Source organism: Pyrgilauda ruficollis, unplaced genomic scaffold (assembly GCF_017590135.1).
Source record: "Pyrgilauda ruficollis isolate IOZ18807 unplaced genomic scaffold, ASM1759013v1 scaffold22, whole genome shotgun sequence".
In the NCBI taxonomy this organism is placed as follows: domain Eukaryota; kingdom Metazoa; phylum Chordata; class Aves; order Passeriformes; family Passeridae; genus Pyrgilauda; species Pyrgilauda ruficollis.
This window is the reverse complement of record NW_024521428.1, coordinates 2,988,035-3,006,949: the sequence shown is the minus strand read 5'-3', so window position 1 is coordinate 3,006,949 and position 18,915 is coordinate 2,988,035. Positions and strand designations below refer to the sequence as shown.

Here is an 18,915-nt window from a genome sequence, read left to right as displayed (position 1 = left end):
TAGAACTGTCTCATGTTCAGAAGAATCTGTTGTGGTTTTTTTTTTTTAAAAAGGAAGCCACAACCCTTCAGGACCAAATTGAGTTTTCCAAAATTGTTGATCAAAATTAGTTACTTGTCCAAAATTGAAGATCAATCACTTCTGTGTATCAGCCCAATTTCATTCAAAAATCTTCTGGTCATTCTTGAAAAGTGGGAATTAATTTTAATGGTACATGTTTTTCTAATTCATGAGACATTGGTAATCCACTTTACAGAATTTAAACTTTTGATTTGTTTGAAGTTTTTGTTGGTTTCACAGTGGCACAAGCTTTTTTAAGAACCACATTTTATTATTAAAACTCCATCAATTAAACATGTATAAAACATAAAAAAATGCTTAAAGCTGTTGTCAGTTTAAGCCTTATAGACAACTTGTAATTTAATCAATTTTCATTGAAACTGCCATTTCCCTCTATTGCCTTAGAATTTTGCCCATTAGTATTTCTATACTCCTTTGTTAGGTAGAGAATCTTTGCTTTTACTTTAAAATGTCTCAATTTTTTCTGAAAATTAAAAATCTTATTATGTTTCTCAAAGATTCTCTCTGGATTAGCTGACTTTCACTAAAAGCACTTTTCTTTTTTTCACCTTTTTTCCTCCCTCCTAACTTTTCATTGAAGAGTACTCAAACTGTATGGCTCAAATTTTTTAGCCTACAGTAGAACAATTTCAGTCAAATAGATCAGGTTCAGCAGCAGTGAGAGAGTAACATTAAGGTCTTGTGTCTTGATTTTTAGAAGCCATGAATCTCAGACCTGGTCATTACTAAGTTGCTTCCATTATATTTTGTGCATTCAACCAACCTTCCACTGTGTGCTGATTTGATGTACCAAAAAAGAAGTGGATTTAGAATTTTAAATTTGGTGTTAAATGATTCTATCTTTATGTAGTGGGCCTTAGTCTTGTAGTCTCTAACAGCTGTATTTCTTCTGAATGTGATAGGAAAGAAAAGGAAAGCAAAAATCAAGAAATGAAAAAGAGAGACCCTTCTTTCCTTATGAAGTGTAGGAGTTTGAATCACCATGTATAATAAGGAACTGAAATTGTGTGTTGCAATATTCACCATCCAGATTCTTTTAGCTTTCTAAATCTGGATCTGCCTACAAGACCATCTTAAAAAGGGATGTGAAATACTTCCTTCATCTCCTTGCAGTGCTTTAAGGGATGATGGCACACTTGTAAAGAGCAGAGGAGAAAGGTAAGAGAGGGAAGGCAGCTACCCAGTTTGGTGTCCTGCAATACTGCTGAAAATGCAGTAGCCTCCTGCCTCCAGACTCTTCAGATCACAGGAACTTTCTGACTGACTCTAAATCTTACAGCAGTCTCTTAAAGTTTGTGTTCTCTCAAATTGCATCAGGTTTACCCAATAAAAAATAAATGGATTGCTATTGAGACTTTTTCTGGCAGATCTCTCAGATCTCTGAAATACATCTTGTGTGTGTTTGTCTCATCTGTCCATCCATGTCTGGGTCACACTAAGCAAGGTTATCTGTTTTGGATTCAGGCTTTGAAATGAACTGACTGTGTATCTCACCTGTCTGTTTTGTAAGCAAAACAGAGGCTGAGTCTCAGGAGTAGCTCTGTCTTTAGTTGTCAGTTAACCTGTTGTTCTGAGGAACCTCAGAAGAGGTTCCAAGCCAGTCTTACTTAGTGGTGTTTTCCACTTGCCTTTGAAATCAGTTGACTGCACATGAAGCAACTGAATATAGGCTGCTTCTTGTCCTCCCCCACAGTGGAAATGTTAGCACTCTCAGCTGGAGCTCATTGCCCCTAAAGATCAAATTGTGAAAGAAATTACATGTCCCATTGCTTTCCAACAGGCTCAAAGTTAGCCATCAACATATCCAATCTACAACATTGTTCTGTTCTCATTGAAGGCAAGGGAAGTTTCCACTGGCTGTTTCTACAAGGTCCAGTCTTGCAAAGTTTATTCTCGTTGTGGAAAAAAAAAAGCACTGTCCTGTCCTGTGGTAGGTATCTGCTGGCTCAGGATTTGAGTGCTCTTGTAATACTGCAAAATGCATCCATTAAATAAGAAAATAGAACAAGGAAATCCTGTAGTGTTTTCTGAATTTAAATGAAATTGCGAAGAAAAATCTAGATACACTACCTGATGTATGAAAATAGCTGTTATGATAAAAATATGTAGCTTCCCATTTGGAAAGCTTCCCATTTCAGCAGCAGGCAGTAGTTACACTGCTCACATGCTCAAAGAAATCTCTTTCACTGGACTTGTGGTGAACTGTGAATTTTTGTTTTTTTTGTAAGCTTTCAGAACAAGCAGGAGCAATTCAATTGCATTTTTTTGGAGAAGAAGAGAGAAGTAACTCAAGAAAATGACTCTGATGATTTTTTTGGTAATATTGATCATGGAATCTGCCACTGGTAAGTAAAAGTCTTCAATTCAATAATAGAACATTCAAAATATGTGCCAGCTTCTTGACAGTTGGACAAGTTTTGGAGTAGGACAAGTTTTGTTTTTTGCAGACAAGAACAAAAACTTAAAGGTTTGGCAATTACAGCCCAGCTCCAGACTTGGGAAATTTGGTCCTAAACACCAAAATTATGAAATGAAAAAGCAAGGATGCTACCTGGAGAAACCTGATGATGTTGTATATGGCCATGACTGTATGAAGAGATATGGCAAACGAAAGAAAGAGTCTGCTTCTTTTTATGCCATTCAGAAGTGTGGTCACCATAGTTGCTAAACAACAATAATCTCTGAGAACCTCAGGAGAAAGAGAGAATGAAGGCTGATTTTATTTTTGACTCTTAATCTTGATCATGGTTCCTTTTCCGTACTTTTACTAACTTCCGTATTCAAAAGTAAATTTGGGAAACTTTTTGGAAAGGCAGACTTGAAGACTAAATTTTACACACATAATCCCATTCCAAGGCAGTTTTCCAAAGATATCTGAAGTTTTTCAGAAATGTATCTACATAATGATTCAGTTTTAATTAAGAAGATAAGGAAACGCATGTGTTAATTTATAGGATCTGTGCTTTTATCTCAAACATATTTGTTAAGTCAAACCATATGTGAAGAATTTCTCCTTTCCTATTCCATTTCTGACAGCTGCTTTACTGTAGAGGGAGGCCAGATTCTGCCCTTTGAGCCAATGAGATTCTGACACTGTGGAACTCGTGAAAGAATCACAGAGATAGGGAAATGTCCTTCTATTTTCAGTCCCCTTTTTCTTCTGGTGTTGCTTTGGTAAGATAGAATAAAGGCTTGGAAAAGGCTGATTTTTTTAGTAAATATTGCGGGAATAAATACACGAATGCTGCCAAACAATTTTGCTGAAAGAAGTTTTTTTTATAACATGCCATCAGCATAGCAAATCACTTTAAAGTCAGGCTAATGCAATTTTCTGAAATAATAAAATAATGGCTTCTTAATATATCTTTTTTCCCCATTGTCTTAAGGGAAGCTGTGTCCCATTCGTGCCTCCATTGATGTTCTAGAAGGGGAATATTTTTTCCTTTGTTACCTTGAGTCAAGGCAAGAACATTTTCAGGCAGAAGCGTATACAATAAACTGGTACAAAGAAAGTGCTGGAAAGCAGCAAGTGATAAAGGAAACACGCAGAATTGTTTCACAAATGAACCTTCTGGAATTTTGGCCAGCTGAACTCAGTGACTCTGGGAATTACTCTGTCATTCACAGGTGGGTACACAACACAGTGGGTAAATGTCTTGCCTGCTCATATGTCTATGATGAAGATAATTTCTTTGTCTTGTTTTCTATAGCTAGTGGCATCCACATAAAAGTGGTTTAGGGAACTGCATTAACTGCAGAGTTATTTCCCACTTCATTTCACAACTATCAAGGTAGACCTGTGATATTTACAAATATCTATAAGGAGTTTCAGCCTTTTAAATGTTCTGTAAACCTTTTGATAAGGCAGGCAGCATTTTTGCTGGCTTGTGATTAATTACCTAAGAAAAATGAGTGTCAGGCAACCCTTCTGTCCACTGACAAGAAAAAGGAAGCATTTGCTTGTCTTCTTCCCCAGACTTGTTCTTGCTTGCTGTGCTGAGTGGATCTCATGCTATAAAGCTTGCCAAGTCACCTAAGTGTATAGTAAAGATTAAACATAACATAGCTGAACTCTGCTTTCTGCGCAAACCTTTGCCTGCATGAAGCCATTCAAAGAACGAATGAAATAATTGGATTTGATTTCTTACTGCTGTAGAACACCATGGGTAAAAAGGAGAAATAAGGATGGCCCTCCATTATTTGGTGGCGTTCTTCATTGGAATACCTTGATAGGGACTAAATCCAAGGTTTGCTGCACGGAGTTCTTATGACTAACTTGCACTAAACCCATAATTCAGCATTTACAATTGAAGCAATAATTAATTTGAAGCAGATCACCTTGCATGTAATGATTTGTGCTGTTCTCTAAGTAATATTTTTAGGGTTCTAGCCAGCTTTATAAGGGTGTGGGTCTGTGGATACTGAAAAATGCTCTCCATGTTTTCCCAGAAATATTGCGGACTCAAGTTTGATATTTTACAGTTCTAAGGTAGAGTACAATTGTTAACTTCCAAGTCAACTTGGAAGCTGAAAACATTTTTTTTTTAATTCTTCCATGTATCATTAGTGTTATCTCATTACTGATATTATTTTAAAAATATTGACTCATTGTATATGAAATTCAATGTATTTTTAATTGTGGGATAAATATTGAGAAAAAATTTATTCATCTATGTTAAATTCAAGAGGGTTTTCCTTGGGGATGATGAATGTGGTAGTTTGTCTAGTTTGTTGTGCGGATCTGTTTTCTGTATGGTCACTTCACAAAAAAGCTATTAAATGTAAAAACTCACTCCAATGCCACCTAATTAGTATCACAAAGTGCAGACTGACTAATTTTGGCATGGGGAAAGGTAGGTGGAGGTCATACCTGAATTGCCAGGCTTCTGAAGGAGACTGCCATAATGAGCCCTAAATACTCATTAAAGGGCCAAAGAGAAGAGAGCTGTGATAACCCCAGCCTCAATTCACGGTTATTGTGGTTCTCTGATCACTTTAAGGACTTGGGTAATGACAGTAAATCACAAGAATTCTACAAAATTACTATAAAAAAGTGTAAACACCAAAACTGAAGGAAACAGCCTCACGTACAGAAGACGGAGATGACAAATAAAGAATGAAATAAAACTGTTAGAATGAAGTTTGCTAAAATGAGTAATTGTTGGAAAACACAAAAGTGTCAGAATCCTTTATGAAATTTTTTGATTTTATCATTTGCTTTAGAGAGAAACTCAGAAAAAAAAGTTGAAACAAGCACTTTTTTTTTTTTTCCAATTTTTAAATTTCTTTCTGTTAGGATGAGAATGATGCCAGAATCTGGCAATCCTCCTGTGGGAGTTCTTCACAGGTCTCACTGCTGGAACAATTGGCATAAGGGGATTTTTTAATGGGATTTTGATGGGATCTTGGGCTTTGTTTATATGATGGTTCTCACTATTGGCAGGCATATTAAATGAGTTATATTTCAGTAAATACAGAAGATTATTGCAAAAACTGTTTTCTGCAGAAACAGAGGACTTTTAGAAGTTTCTGTAGCAAAAAATTGTGGGCTGTTGTGGGCTACTGAACTTATTTAAGATTTAATAAGAATGACTTAGTGGAATTACTTTAATTTCAGAGTATTTGTAGTATGTTAAAAGTTTTACTTGTGAAAGAAGAGATGCTAATTATATTTTTATTTCTATTTTTAATTTTCAACTATTTAATTTAGAGTTAGGTGTTTGTAAGGTACATGGGAAATAATTTTCAGAATACTTATAACTGTTTAGGCAGTTTCAGGGAACAATGTGACAATTACATATACTGCAGATTTTCAAGAAAAGCAGACAACACATTGACAGATTTTGCAGACTAATTAAATGTAGGAATTTTTTTTCTGATATGTTACAACTGACAATATGCAAGAATAAAGAGGCGAAAGTAATGTAACTATGTTTTTATGATGTTTTAACCACTTCTTTTTGCTTAAAGAGGAATCAGAAGTTTTATGTGTCCTGCTGAGACATACCTAGATAGCTGAAGCGTGCATATCTGTGTGTTGACATGCTCACGTGTCTTTGTTAGTATACTAGACTTAGGATACAAACTCAGGAATCAATGGACATCACCTATAGGCCTGAATGTGTCCATCTTCAGGATCATTCTTGAAAATAAAAATTGTACTTAGAGTAAGTGTGGTAAGCAGCAAAAACTGTGTCACAGGTCTTTGGAAAGATTTGTAATTTCTATGGGGTTTTTTTACAGCCTGTATCCTGTGGTTGTCAAAGAGAAAAACAGAATATAAAAAAGCAGGTCATCAGATTGCTCTATTTTGGTAACTTTGAAACTGAGAGAACTTAGAGGTTACTGAAAAAACCAAAAAGCTACAGAGAACCATGATAAACACATTATAAATTTTAAAATCCAAATATTGCTCAATTTTTCAGTATGTTTAGAACAACTGAAAGCGGTGGGAACATACATGTAGAGTTAATACTGCAATTTGGAAAGCAGAGTGACAGTGTCTGCAGAAGACTGCAATATTGAAATAACACTGGCTTGTTGTAGTAAAATAACTTAGAGATTGTATCCAGTAAGCTTGGTTTATGTTCTCTAAGGGCTTTCACTTCCCTTTATCATCTTCTGAATCAAGCTAGATTTTGTTGTTCCGTCTTGGTGGGTTTGTGGGGGGGGAGATTGAAAAGCTGTTAAACCAGAAACAGTTTTGTTCCTGACAAAATAACCCTGAGGACTCACAACAAGTGAAAACCAGGATAAAAAGGTATAACAATTCCGACACTAGGAGTTTAAAAATGCAACTAAATGGTTTTGTGTGTGTGTGTGTGTTGAAAACCATGATATATGGCAGAAAACTAGAAATTATGTATGAAAAAATTCATCCTTGTTTGCACTGGTATGGTTTTAATACCTTCCAGGGACATTCTCTTGCCAGATTTTGGCTCATCGGGTAGAATATCTTGATCCACTTTGGGTGGTTTCCCCAGATGATAGGGTCACAGAAGAAAGCCTCTGTGGAGTAACAGTAACATGTGGCTTTATAGACCCTTTTCTTTCATCTGCTGAATCTAGAGAGTAAAATCATTTGCATTTCATGGCTAGATCTGTAATTAATTCTCTGACAGTATTCAGATTAGTAGAGTGTTGTCTAAAGAAACACATGGACTCAGTGGAATTAATTGGAATTAATGTTTATGGCTACACCTAGGTAGGTGTAGACATAAACATTATCTTGGGTACCTTTACTGTCAGGGAGGGAGAGGCCTTTCTGGGTCACAGGTGATCTTGTCCCAAACAAAAATATGTAAAATAGGTCGTATAAACTGCACTGTAACAGGGAGATTTCTGAGTGCGGTGCCACTGCTGAGTGTGATTATAAGCTCTGATTTAAATGTGTAAATAAGATGTTGAAGAATAGGTGAGAAGCACTGTGAATAGCCGTATGAGCTTTTCTCTACTGGAAAAGTTTTGGCAAAGCTTTTCCTGTTTGTGACAGCATAGTTAGCTGATTTACCAAAACCACTATGCTTTAGTTTAAAAAGTCAATTACAATTAGGCGTAATGAACATCTCAAGTGTGTAGAGAACCTGTGTAGCTTGAAAAAGGGCTGTGATGCAAAGAGGGTGAGGAGAATACATAAATATATTTGTTTGGGGAATTTAAAAAGCAGAAAAGAAACAACCCGATACTTGGTTAAATTCAACATAAAAATGATGTCCTAATAGCTCTTCTGAATCTTGTAAACTCAAAAGACATGTCAAGAATGGTGTTTAAGCTGATATACTCACCAGGGATGCTTCTCCATTCCAAGTCCTTTGTCCTCTTGGACTTTCTCATTGAAACAATTCTTGACTAGTTGCAGTTCTGGAAGAAATTTATTTTTCTTTTCTTGGAGGCAGAAAGATTCAAACATATTTATGAAAACATGACTGACATTGGAGGGAAGTTCTCTATGATTGCTGCTTTTCCTTTGTCAGGCCCTGCTTGTTCAGAAAACAAATGAGAGCTCTATGCACTAATTGCAAAATCTCACCCATTAACTGACAGAATCTCACCCACTAACTGACAGCGGCATATGGCTTTCTCTTAAGCTCTAACTTTGCCAAATAAAAGTTCTTCAGGTTCCTTTCCCTTGGTAGTCATGTATTTGGATATATCAAACAGTGAAATTCCAGCTATGATCTGATTCTTTCAAGGAGTATATGGATAGACCCTAGTAGTTATCTAAATAACAATGACCTATCTTATTTATAATTTTAGAAATATATTTTTCTGTCATGGCTTTTAATCTTAGCAACACGTAGGAAATTAAACCTGCAAAATCTTAGCTGATTCAAGGTCCAAAATTCTTTGATGGTCTCATGTAACTATGGATGATGTCACAGATGGTTGCATCCTTGTTCAGGTCGATGTAGGATATATTGTCACGTTCCATAGACATAATTGTATTGTCAAATGTTTTGTGATAGTGCATTTAGTTTAGGTAACCTGTTTGGTTAAAGGAAATAACACTTATTTGGGAGTGGGAAAGTGATAAAGGGAAATAAAAGTAATTGGGTCACTGTAGATGTACTTTTTACCTAACAGATGTATTTGAGAATTTATTTTTGTTTTGTAACTCACCAAGCTGCATTATTTAAGAAAGCTCCTAAAACTGATTTTGTTATATTTTTTTTTCTTAGCAATGGAAAACAAAATGCCACAATTCAAAAGTGGACACTGAATGTACTTGAAAGAAATAAAAGCAGCTGTTTCAATGAAAATCATTTAACTACAGAAATTAAAAGTGCTGGAACTGGTCATTCACTGAAATGCAGCGATTTGTCTGTCTATGAAAATGACAGCATAACATGGTATAAGGTAATTACTGAAACAGTGTCCCTCAAATCATTGGTTGTAGAAACAAAACATCTGATTGCAGGAAATATTAATTGCAAACAAATTTTTAGAAGCATCTAGAAACATTGTAAAGCTTTAATTTTTCATGGGATTAGGGGGAAAATCTTTAGACAGATACACAAAACAAAGCTTTTGTCTGCTTTCCAATTTGTTAAAAAATACCTGTTTCAGAAGTTATTAAACTAGTAGTTTGGGAAGATAAAAGATCTGATGTGCATGTCTGTTTGCTGATTTTGGCAGCAGCTGGTTTAGCCAGCTGCTACTTTGCTGATACAGATATTGTAGCAATGCTAAATGAGATGCCAAGATTTTTATTTTACAGTTGGCATGTACTTGCAAAGTAATTGCAAACTTCTCAATTTTGCTGTCTCTGAACGGTTTTTAAGTGTGTAACAGATCCAGTTCTGTTCATTTTTGGCAAATCATCTCTTTGGGGTGTACTCCTTATTCCTCTCAGGTCTCCTGGTTGGAGTAACAGACCCTGACCACTCCAAGGTCAATCAGATTCAGGAAGGGATTTTGACTGATTTAGTACAGGCATCTGGAGTAGCCTGGAAGAATGAGCTACAGCCCTGTTCTCTTGTCTTTCGGGGCCTGGGAGGATGGGACCGTTGATGGATAGGGCCACAGGTTGTTATGTTTTCCTCAGTTGCAGTGTTCTCAGCTTCTAATGGGTTAAATGTTCAAATGTTGCATTTAAGTGACCATGAATGAAAATTGGGCCTGCACCTCTTTTGGGTCAGACACATGTCATTGAGATAGTGAAAAGGTGATGGTGACACTGTTTTAAAAACAAAATCTTAATTTCTTTAATATTTTGAATGCATGTTTGCCACAGACTAGTATTTTCTGGTTTTATTGATGCAGGACTGTAAGAATTATGAACATGAAACAGAGAGGGAACTAAATTTTAGAGCCTTAACAGTACAGAACTCTGGGATATATACCTGTAAAATCTTAATCAGTCATGAAGGAACAATATACCACAGCACAAATACAATTAAACTTGTAGTAGAAGAAGGTAAGAAAGCTTTCTAAAATTTTGAAACATACTTTTTGGTTCACTTTACTAAGGAGATTTTAAATTGCAGTTCTCATTTAATAAATATATATTGGGGGAAAATTCTGGTAATCTGAACTACTTCAGAATAATTTGAGAAGTAAAAAAGTAAAAGTTAGGATGAAATATTACCAGTTTTGGAAAATGTATTTAGTATGTTTTCCCTGCAGTTTTTTTTTTCCAACTAGCTGCTCTAAATAAGTCATACAAACTTACGAAGAATTTTGCACAAGAGCTTTTCCAACTACTGCAAATTGTACTCTGTATCTATATGTATGTGAGCCAGAACCCAGATATTGCTCTGTGAATTAAATGGAATGTTTGTGATTGATTTTATATGTAGAGCAATTATGTAACTTTTTCTGTGGAAAACATAAGTGAAGTATCACTTCAATAATAATTCTTCTGTTTTAGATGCACCGGAGGCTTTCACTTTGGAGATACTTGGAACTCATGAAAAATTTGAAACAGAAATAGGTATGAAATTAATACAAAAATCTTTGATGTAGCTACTCTACCTACATACTTTTGTTCTGATTTCTTTGTGGTTGATGGTCTGGATAAGTGTAATCAAAATAATTGTCAGTGCATCATCCTGTATGTGATCTAACCTCACATCTGGTAATGTTCTGCCTGGTGTATTCCATGATTGATACACAAGTACACTAAATGTACCCTTTCACAGACGCAGATGCTGAGGTTGCTGCTACAGCTTGCAAGAGAAGGTGGTGGTGATAAAACATCTCTCCATGGCTTTCTTTTGTAGATAGCAAACCCCATGAAGCAATGTGCGAAAGACGTATGGTTTACTCAGTGCACAGCAGTAATGAGCAATCCCACTGATACCTGATGTGGCTGACAATGATATTCTTCAGGGAAATGAGGAGTGTGAGGTGTGGCAGTCCTGGCAATATGTGCATGTACATCTGTATTGTCAAGAAATCTTACCTGTGTCTCTAGCTAGAAGTACGTTAGATGAAATGATCTGCAGGCTTCACAGCCTTGGACAGGATCTAGGATTTTGTGATTGAGGCTGTAATTAATTTTTGAGAACAGAAATATAACAGTCTTTTTCCTCTCCTCTCCTCTCCTCTCCTCTCCTCTCCTCTCCTCGTTACCTGATCCTTCCTTTCAAAGTCTTACTTCCTCTGTGGCCCATACCTATATCTCATTTACTCATCTAGGACCTTAGATGCTAATTTTCCTTCCTTCCTACCAGTACTGCTTGGTAAATCCTTTTCCCACTGGTAGTACCCCAGTGCTATGATGCCCTTCCTACACATTTCCTCCTCGTTGCTGTGCTTGTCCCAGCCCTTAGAAGTTAGCAGGGTTTGGCATCAAATGCTTATGATCTGTCTTCCACCCCTTGATAAGGTCATTTGATAAGGTCATTGAACTACCTGCTGAGTGATGAGACAGATGGCATGGTGGAGAGTGAAGAGAATTTAGGATGAGCCAGGTCTATGGTCTTTAAAACCTATCATTGTTTAGGATGGTGCACTATTATATTTGCCTCCAAATAGCTGTTGTATGAGGTGGAAATGCTAGAGTTGCAAGCCAATGATACTAGGTTAGGTCTGTGCAACTGTAATTTGGATTTCTAAGGTCTGAATCTATGATGGCTAGTTTTTCAGCTGGCTCTTGCTTTGAAGGCTCTAGAAGTACCTGAAAAGTCTTGAGAAGCTTTGTGTACTCTTGGAGAATTGCTGGGTAGGCCTTGCTTACTGGAAAGTATTTGTGCATGATGGTCTGAAGAAGAAATAACATGCATTTTTCCTGACTTAATAAAGAGCATTCTGGATGTGTTCCGAAATGATGTTGCAATGGCCTAGAAACTGTGGTTGCAGCTAGCTTCAGATCAAGCTTCCCTTGACAGTATTAAAAAATCTCACATTCCAGAGCTGCAGTCTTCTGCCCTTATTTTTTCCACTCAGTTTTGCAATTTCTTAAAACTGTTGGAACTTTATGAGGTGGTTCCTGTCAGTTACACTTAGTGCTTTGAAATGAGACAAGTAGCTGACTGAGTTAATGACTTGTTCATGTATTCAGGAATTTCCAGTTGTGATACTGAGATAAGAATTGCTTCTGTGCACGTTCAACAGGGGCTTTGGTTTTGTTGAGTAATCATATATAGTTTCCCTATTACAATTAGTTGGCTGTAATTCCCCTTACCAGTTACTTACTTTTACCTGGCCCTGAAGCACTGGTGATAGGTTTTCCTCTTCTCTTCTCAGCCTGCAGCACACAGTCTGGTTTATGAAATCATGGAATATCTCAGGTAGAAGGGACTCATAAAGATCATCAAGTCCAATTCCCTTTAGGTCTCTAAAGAGTGAAATTCTCAAGTCTATTTAAACCCACCTGGCTTTGATGATTTATCTCAAAGAAAGCAATGGATGACTGTCACTCTGCAGCAGTGCATGATTGCTGAGGCTACTACCAGTGCAGGTGTAACAACTATAAAACATTGAGCAGGGGCTATTAGAATTTAGAAAGGAGCACAGCTTATAGGATATGTTTCCTGGAAAGCTGACACATAACTGCACTGAAGTAAAGAAGTACATGAATACTACTTCTCACTAAATCTTCCCATGTTATGTTTTTTTTTTCTTTTCTTTTCTTTTTTTTTTTTCTTTTTTTTTTCTTTGCAGGTAAAGAAGAGATACTCAATTGCACAGGTTCCTTGGGTTATTATATGCGAGAAGATGCCAGCCTCTACTGGTTAATTAACCAAACCTTTCCAGAACAATGCACAGGTATCCCTGAGAATGAACCTTCAATATGTGAAGAAGAACTCAAAACACTACAGTAGGTTTCCTGAAAATGTTGTATTTTATATGCGACAATGTCCTACACTTTGTGGGACTGCAAATTCAGTACAAACCACAGTCTGAGGGTTTTCTCTAGAAACTTTTCCTCAAAATCTGCCTCTCAGGTGGTTGTAGGTTTCTGTACAGATAGTGTTGCTAACACCATTCCTTGTTGCAGGCTGGGAAATAAGTTCTATATCACAAGGCTACTACGGATTAAAAAAGTAAGAGATGAGGACATGCATCATAATTTCACCTGCATGTTGCAAGCTGATGAAAGCACACAGATAAAAATAGTAAAACTGAAGAAAGGTATGGCATAATCTAGAAATAATTTGTTAATCAGCCTTCTCAATCCTGAGGGCCTTTTGAAACACTGCTCCAAATACTGTCTGCTTATGAAGGCCCTCACACACCTAGTGCTGGACCTAACAACCCTGGGTGATTCCTCCTGCTCTCAGACAGGGACAGGAGCAGTGCAAAGCAAAAGAAATACAGACTACAATGAGCATGTCTTGAGAATGCCTTTGTAAAAACTTCAGAAAGATTTAAGTGCTAAAAGTTTGTATTTGGAACTAAAACTCTCAAATATTAATAATGATAATAATGATAATAATAGTAATGAAGAAAGGTCTGAAAGAGACTAGAGAAAAAAAGCAAAAGTGTCTTGGCCAAATATATTAAATAGGACATTAAGGACTTATGCATGGGACTGAGAGAGGGGTGAAAGGTAGATAATAGGAAATAACAAAAAACCTGAAGGAAACTTCACCAAAGTGAGTGACCATCATTTTGGGATGCTGTACATCTGTGAGGATCTGTAATGTCAGTCTTGATCTCACAGACCCTGCACACACACACAAATGAACTGTATGTGATTGTGTCCAATATTGTTTCTCCTGTTTTTGCAGTAAAACATGTTTTATAGTTTATCTTAGTGTGGCATGCATACGTGCTTGAAGAATTAGCAGGAAAGGATTCCCATCAACATTGTGATTTTCTGAGGTGATTTTTAGGTGTCATGAGTATTTGATACAGTAATCTTGTTATATAATACTTTTTGTTAATACTGTGTTTCTCTTTTACAGGGAAGATTCAAGACTTGCCAGTGCACATATTTACCACTGGAATGGTCCTTGCTCTGCTATTTCCATTTGTTGCTGTAGCTGTGGTGTTTGTGGTTGTGATGTTTAGGGTGGACTTTGTTCTATTTTACAGAAATATTTGCAGGAGAGATGATACTGCTGGAGGTATGACTTTGCTAATGCTAACATTGAAATAAGCATATTGATGAAAAATATTTTCTGACAGGTTCTATGAAAAAAATCAGCTTTGAGGAAGATAAAATAAAAATCTTAAATCCAGTAGTGTGAGAAGCAAGAAAGAATATATGAAAGAGAACTTGATGGTCAGGTGCTAACGTGTGTTTGTGGTATATGTGTGGCAATGAGAGCAGATAAACACAGTGAAAAAGCTGCCTCGGGAGCAGGCAGTGAAAGGGATGTGTTTGGATGCTGTTCAGATGAGCTCTCTTCTGCCATATTCTTCCTCACAAAAGTTGATGGGGTGGAGAGGTTTTCGTCTATCCATTAAGAGGATGAACACTGTGGAGTTTTCAGATGGGCAGACTGACACAAATTCATTTTCACCTCACTGATGCCCTTCAGTGAGGTGAAGCTTAAAATATTTCTTTGACTTTAGAGGCCATTGCATGCTTATAGGTTTGTCACTACATGCACGTAAGGAGAGCAGCAGTGCACATTGCCAGTATCTTACCAGGCAGCAGCTCTCTGACCTTCACAGCAAGCAAACCTGACAATTACTCAATTTTAGGAACAATTTTTCTGAAAATAGTGGTGACAAAACTTGCTGTATATATGGGTCTGATCTTCTTGACCTTTCTTGGCCTCTAAATCAGCTTGAATATAACTTGAATAAACTGCAATAGTTGGAGATTTTTGGATAATGGTTGGATGTCATTTATGCCTGCCAGTGTTCTTATTTACTTGTTGATGTCAGCTACCAGAGTGGCTTACACTCACTCAGGGATCTCTGAGAACCTGGATTATGCTGCCCAGGAGGAGCTGCCTGTTGGATACTAGGCAACGGATTTCCTGTTCCTAGAGCTCTTGAAGGTGTGGGGTTTCATGGTGTTTATTTGTGATCTCTCTTATGAACTACATGCAGTAAAGTATTCAGAAAGGGAAGCAAAGAAGTGCAGTTTAAGAAGCAAAGCCACGTGTGCTGGTGCATCAATCCTGATAGTTGCTCTGTGGCAGTGTGGGTAACCTGGCCTCTGGATTGGTCTTTGATTTTCTGTCTGTAAATTAGTGCCCCAACCAAGACCAGACATGGCATACGTTCATAACAAAAATAATTAACTGGTTTGTTCTCTCTTTTGCCAGTACCCATTCCACTTGATACTCTGTGACACAGAGTACAATAAATGTTAAAATCTGCAACATCACTTAAATAGCAATTTTTTCAGTTCACAGACACCTTTATTGCTTCCCTTCATATCTTGATTTTCACAGTGACATTAATTGGTTAAATTTATCTGATTTTATTTAAAAAGCACCTTAATGTAGAAAGGAAATATTTTCAAGTATTCTCCAAATGCAATCAGAATCTTTTGTATCAACCTTAAATTTCTTCAGGACATTTTTTTCAATCTGATGAAGAGTGTTTGAAGACTCTTCAGAACCTTCAGGAGAAAGATCAGGGGTTTCTAGATGTTGTACCATTGAGACACTAAGTTTGAAAACCAGAATGGTGAATCAGATACTGGATTTCTAATGGTAGATAACAATAAATTGTTGGTTTATTTTCAGATGGAAAAGAATATGATGCATTTGTGTCTTACCTGAAAGACTGTGTTTCTCCTACTGAAGAAGAGAGAGAATTTGCTTTGAAGGTGTTGCCCATGATATTAGAAGAAAACTTTGGGTACAAGTTATGTATATTTGAAAGGGATGTATTCCCTGGAGGAGGTAAGTGTATTGAATATTCTTGTCGTTAAATAGGCTCATCATTTTCACACACAGGTAGAAGTCTCTAATTAGAAGGAATTCTGTCATGTGTTGTGCATTGAAAGGTTGTATTCTTCATTCAATGTGGACTGTGTGCATGCAAAGTTTGGTTGCAAACATTTTACATGTTTTATAGTTATGTTTATGAATTCATATACACTTACACATGCACACATAAATCACTAATTGCAAAAAATCAAGATGAAAGATCAAAGAGCAAGCATGAAGAAGGTTAAGGTGAGGACACAGAAGATATCACATATTTCCCAGTAATAGTGCTTTTGCTCTGTTTTTGCTGAGGGCCAATGAATGCACTCACATTTATTGCACAAAGCAGCTGATGACTCTAGTTATTCTTAGGTAATTGTATGTTTGCTGTATCTTCAGCGTGATGGTTGAAACCATTTTCTGAATGAAGCGAGTGCCATAACAAAACATTTTCTGAATGAAATGAGTGCTTGGATAAAAGGTACTATGAATTTCCTTTTAGTCCAAAGATCCAGGTGAGAAATAGAATTTCATTGTTCAAACCACAGAACAATAGGATCAGTAAGCCTCCTTCATTAAGCAGGATCTTGTCTCTTTATATCCGTTCCTGACAAATGTTTCTATCCTGAGAGGAGCCACAGCTCTTCTGAGCCCTTTCTTCTTACCTATTCTTATTCTTTAAGTATTAAAAAAATTGTTTACTGAAGTGTGCAGTCTGATTCTTTCAATAGTTTTAGCTTATTTCATTTTCTCTGGTCTGATCCATTGTGAACATGTAAAATAGAATATTTCCTTCTTTGTATGGGAGCCTTTGGTGTTGTAATACACTTGTCAGCCTCCTTTTACCTGCAGTTTTCTCTTCATTAGGTTAGTTCTGCAGTTTGCTTTGCCTTTCTCTACAAGTCATGTTTTCTAGATCTCTGGTTTATGTAGACTTTGTCCCATGGTGTTAAAACAAGCACTGGAAGCTGTTAATGAAAACTCAATTTGATATTTAAAAGGTATCTCCATTCACTTTCATTCATCACTTTTCATACCAAAAGTCATCAATCTGAAACATAGTTGGAACTCCTTTTGTCATCGCATGCTGGTCTTCTCAGCCTGGATTACTGGAAATAGATTTGGGTGTTTGGTGTCATAAAGGAAGGTGTAACCCCAGGGTTACAAAATACTTGGAGAGAAGTTGCTGTTTGTGCCTTTCTGTGGAATCACTCCAATGGTATCTATTAGGAAAGAGCAAAGAGATGTCTTGCTGGGGGAAAGTTAATTTTGCTGTTGCCTTCTGTCCATGTGACTACTGCCAGACAGCAGTCTAGGGTAGATGGAGATCTCTTCATAAGGACAGGATGCTTACACTCTGTCACTTTTTAACATAAAAATGTCCACATTTTTGGTACATATGTGAATTTAAAAGATAATTTGATTTGGTCCCTATCCTTTCAATTTAATATAACAATAAATTTATCTCTAATTTGCAGCACTTGTTGATGATATCCATTCATTCATTGATAAAAGCAGAAGATTAATCATTATACTGAGCCAGAACTACGTTTCTGACAGAGCCATATATGAACTTGAGAGTGGACTGCATAAAGCCCTAGTTGAAAGAAAAACTAAGATCATATTAATTGAATATATGCCTATAAGTGACTACAATTTCTTGCCAGAATCACTGTCACTTTTACCATCAAAAAGGGTGGTGAAATGGAAAAAAGATAAATCTCTTCCCGTGAATTCCAGATTTTGGAAGAACCTTCGGTACCTGATGCCAGCAAAGCCTATCAAGACAAAGACCAAAGGGCACTATAGTAACTTTGAATTAGGCTCAGAAACTGCTCAACCCTGAACTGAGGGCTGTGACTTTAATGCAGTCATATAACAATTCTGGAGACAGAAGATGCAGCAGAAAACTGTGTATTTTGCTAACTAATAGAACTAAATAAACTAATATTTTGGGAAATAGCTGATTAAGAGGCCAGCTCTGAGATCTGATGAGAATGCAGTGGCCAGGATGATGTTAACCCCAACTGATAAATCCTATCCCAGAGAATGTTTCCTCAGCAATCTGCACAAGAAGCAGAAGTTTCATTCTGCTTAGGACTTACCATATGGCATGAAGCACAATGAAAAACATTTTTATTTCATGATTTTCAATGATGTAGAATGATACTATTTTTACTTGCCTATACTTTTTAGGCCCTACAACAAATAAATCAGTACTTGCAATCTCTTACTATTAAGATGATCTTTGCTTTGTATTTTGGTATTTTCTAAGGATTGTAAGTAGACCTAAACAGATCCTGCCTTTAAGAGCTTGGCATGCAGGCTTTGGGCAACATCAATCATAAAAAAAACCAAACCAATAGAGAAAAGGGAGGTTAGAAATATGGCAGTTTTGGATAGTTTAACAGTATTTACTACTGAATTGCACATGGTCTGCAACTGGGAATTATTTGAAGGAATGGTAAAGACTGTTTACATACTATTTCACTGAGAAGATTGCAAATGCTCATTTGGACAGGGAGAAGAGAAGGTTGGGATAGAAATAACAGTATTTTGCTAATGTATGCTGATGCCACACTGGAACCGATTGCCCAGAGAAGTTGTGGAGCCTCCCTCAATGGAGATATTCAAGAACTGACTGGACATTATTCTGTGCAATGTGCTCTGGGATGACCCTGCTTGGGCAGGAGGTCAGACCAGATGTCCCACTGTGGTCCCTTCCACACAGACCCATTCCATGATTCTGTTATACCCTGAGCAGCCTTCAGCTGTTGCATGTAGGGAATTTAGGTGAAAATGAGGTCTTTGGTGTGTATATACACTCCTAATCCTTTGGAACTCTTGTCTTAATAATATTTTTTAAAACAATGTTAGAAGAGCTATTCAAAACTATGCTAATCCTCCCTTATTATTAGCTGCCTGACAGAAGATACCAATCTGACATAAAAATATCCTGGATAAAACGGAACCATATTTCCTCCAAGCATTAGTGGGGAGAAGTCAAGGGAGAATAACTTTCGAAAATCTTTTGTCAGGTTTTTAGGATACC

The 18,915-nt window shown here is 36.8% G+C and overlaps 1 protein-coding gene across 1 annotated transcript; it reads left to right on the top strand.

Moving 5' to 3' along the window:
• The first annotated feature begins 1,926 nt into the window (after nucleotides 1-1,926).
• IL18R1 (interleukin 18 receptor 1) lies at nucleotides 1,927-17,862 on the top strand. Its single transcript, XM_041468546.1, has 11 exons — nucleotides 1,927-2,011; nucleotides 2,310-2,426; nucleotides 3,468-3,708; nucleotides 8,760-8,937; nucleotides 9,844-9,997; nucleotides 10,451-10,513; nucleotides 12,688-12,844; nucleotides 13,025-13,158; nucleotides 13,935-14,096; nucleotides 15,678-15,836; nucleotides 17,342-17,862. Exons 2-11 carry the CDS (start codon nucleotides 2,378-2,380, stop codon nucleotides 17,707-17,709), a joined length of 1,665 nt encoding a protein of 554 aa, XP_041324480.1. The 5' UTR covers nucleotides 1,927-2,011; nucleotides 2,310-2,377; the 3' UTR covers nucleotides 17,710-17,862.
• Nucleotides 17,863-18,915: the final 1,053 nt, after the last annotated feature.

What these genes read in the sequence shown, in the direction of transcription:
- IL18R1 (XM_041468546.1), top strand. Translation starts at nt 2,378, where the DNA reads ATGACTCTGATGATTTTTTTGGTAATATTGATCATGGAATCTGCCACT. An exon ending in ACAGCATAACATGGTATAAG is followed by an intron (nt 8,938 to 9,843) that starts GTAATTACTGAA and finishes TTATTGATGCAG; the next exon opens with GACTGTAAGAATTATGAACA. An exon ending in TAAACTTGTAGTAGAAGAAG is followed by an intron (nt 9,998 to 10,450) that starts GTAAGAAAGCTT and finishes CTTCTGTTTTAG; the next exon opens with ATGCACCGGAGGCTTTCACT.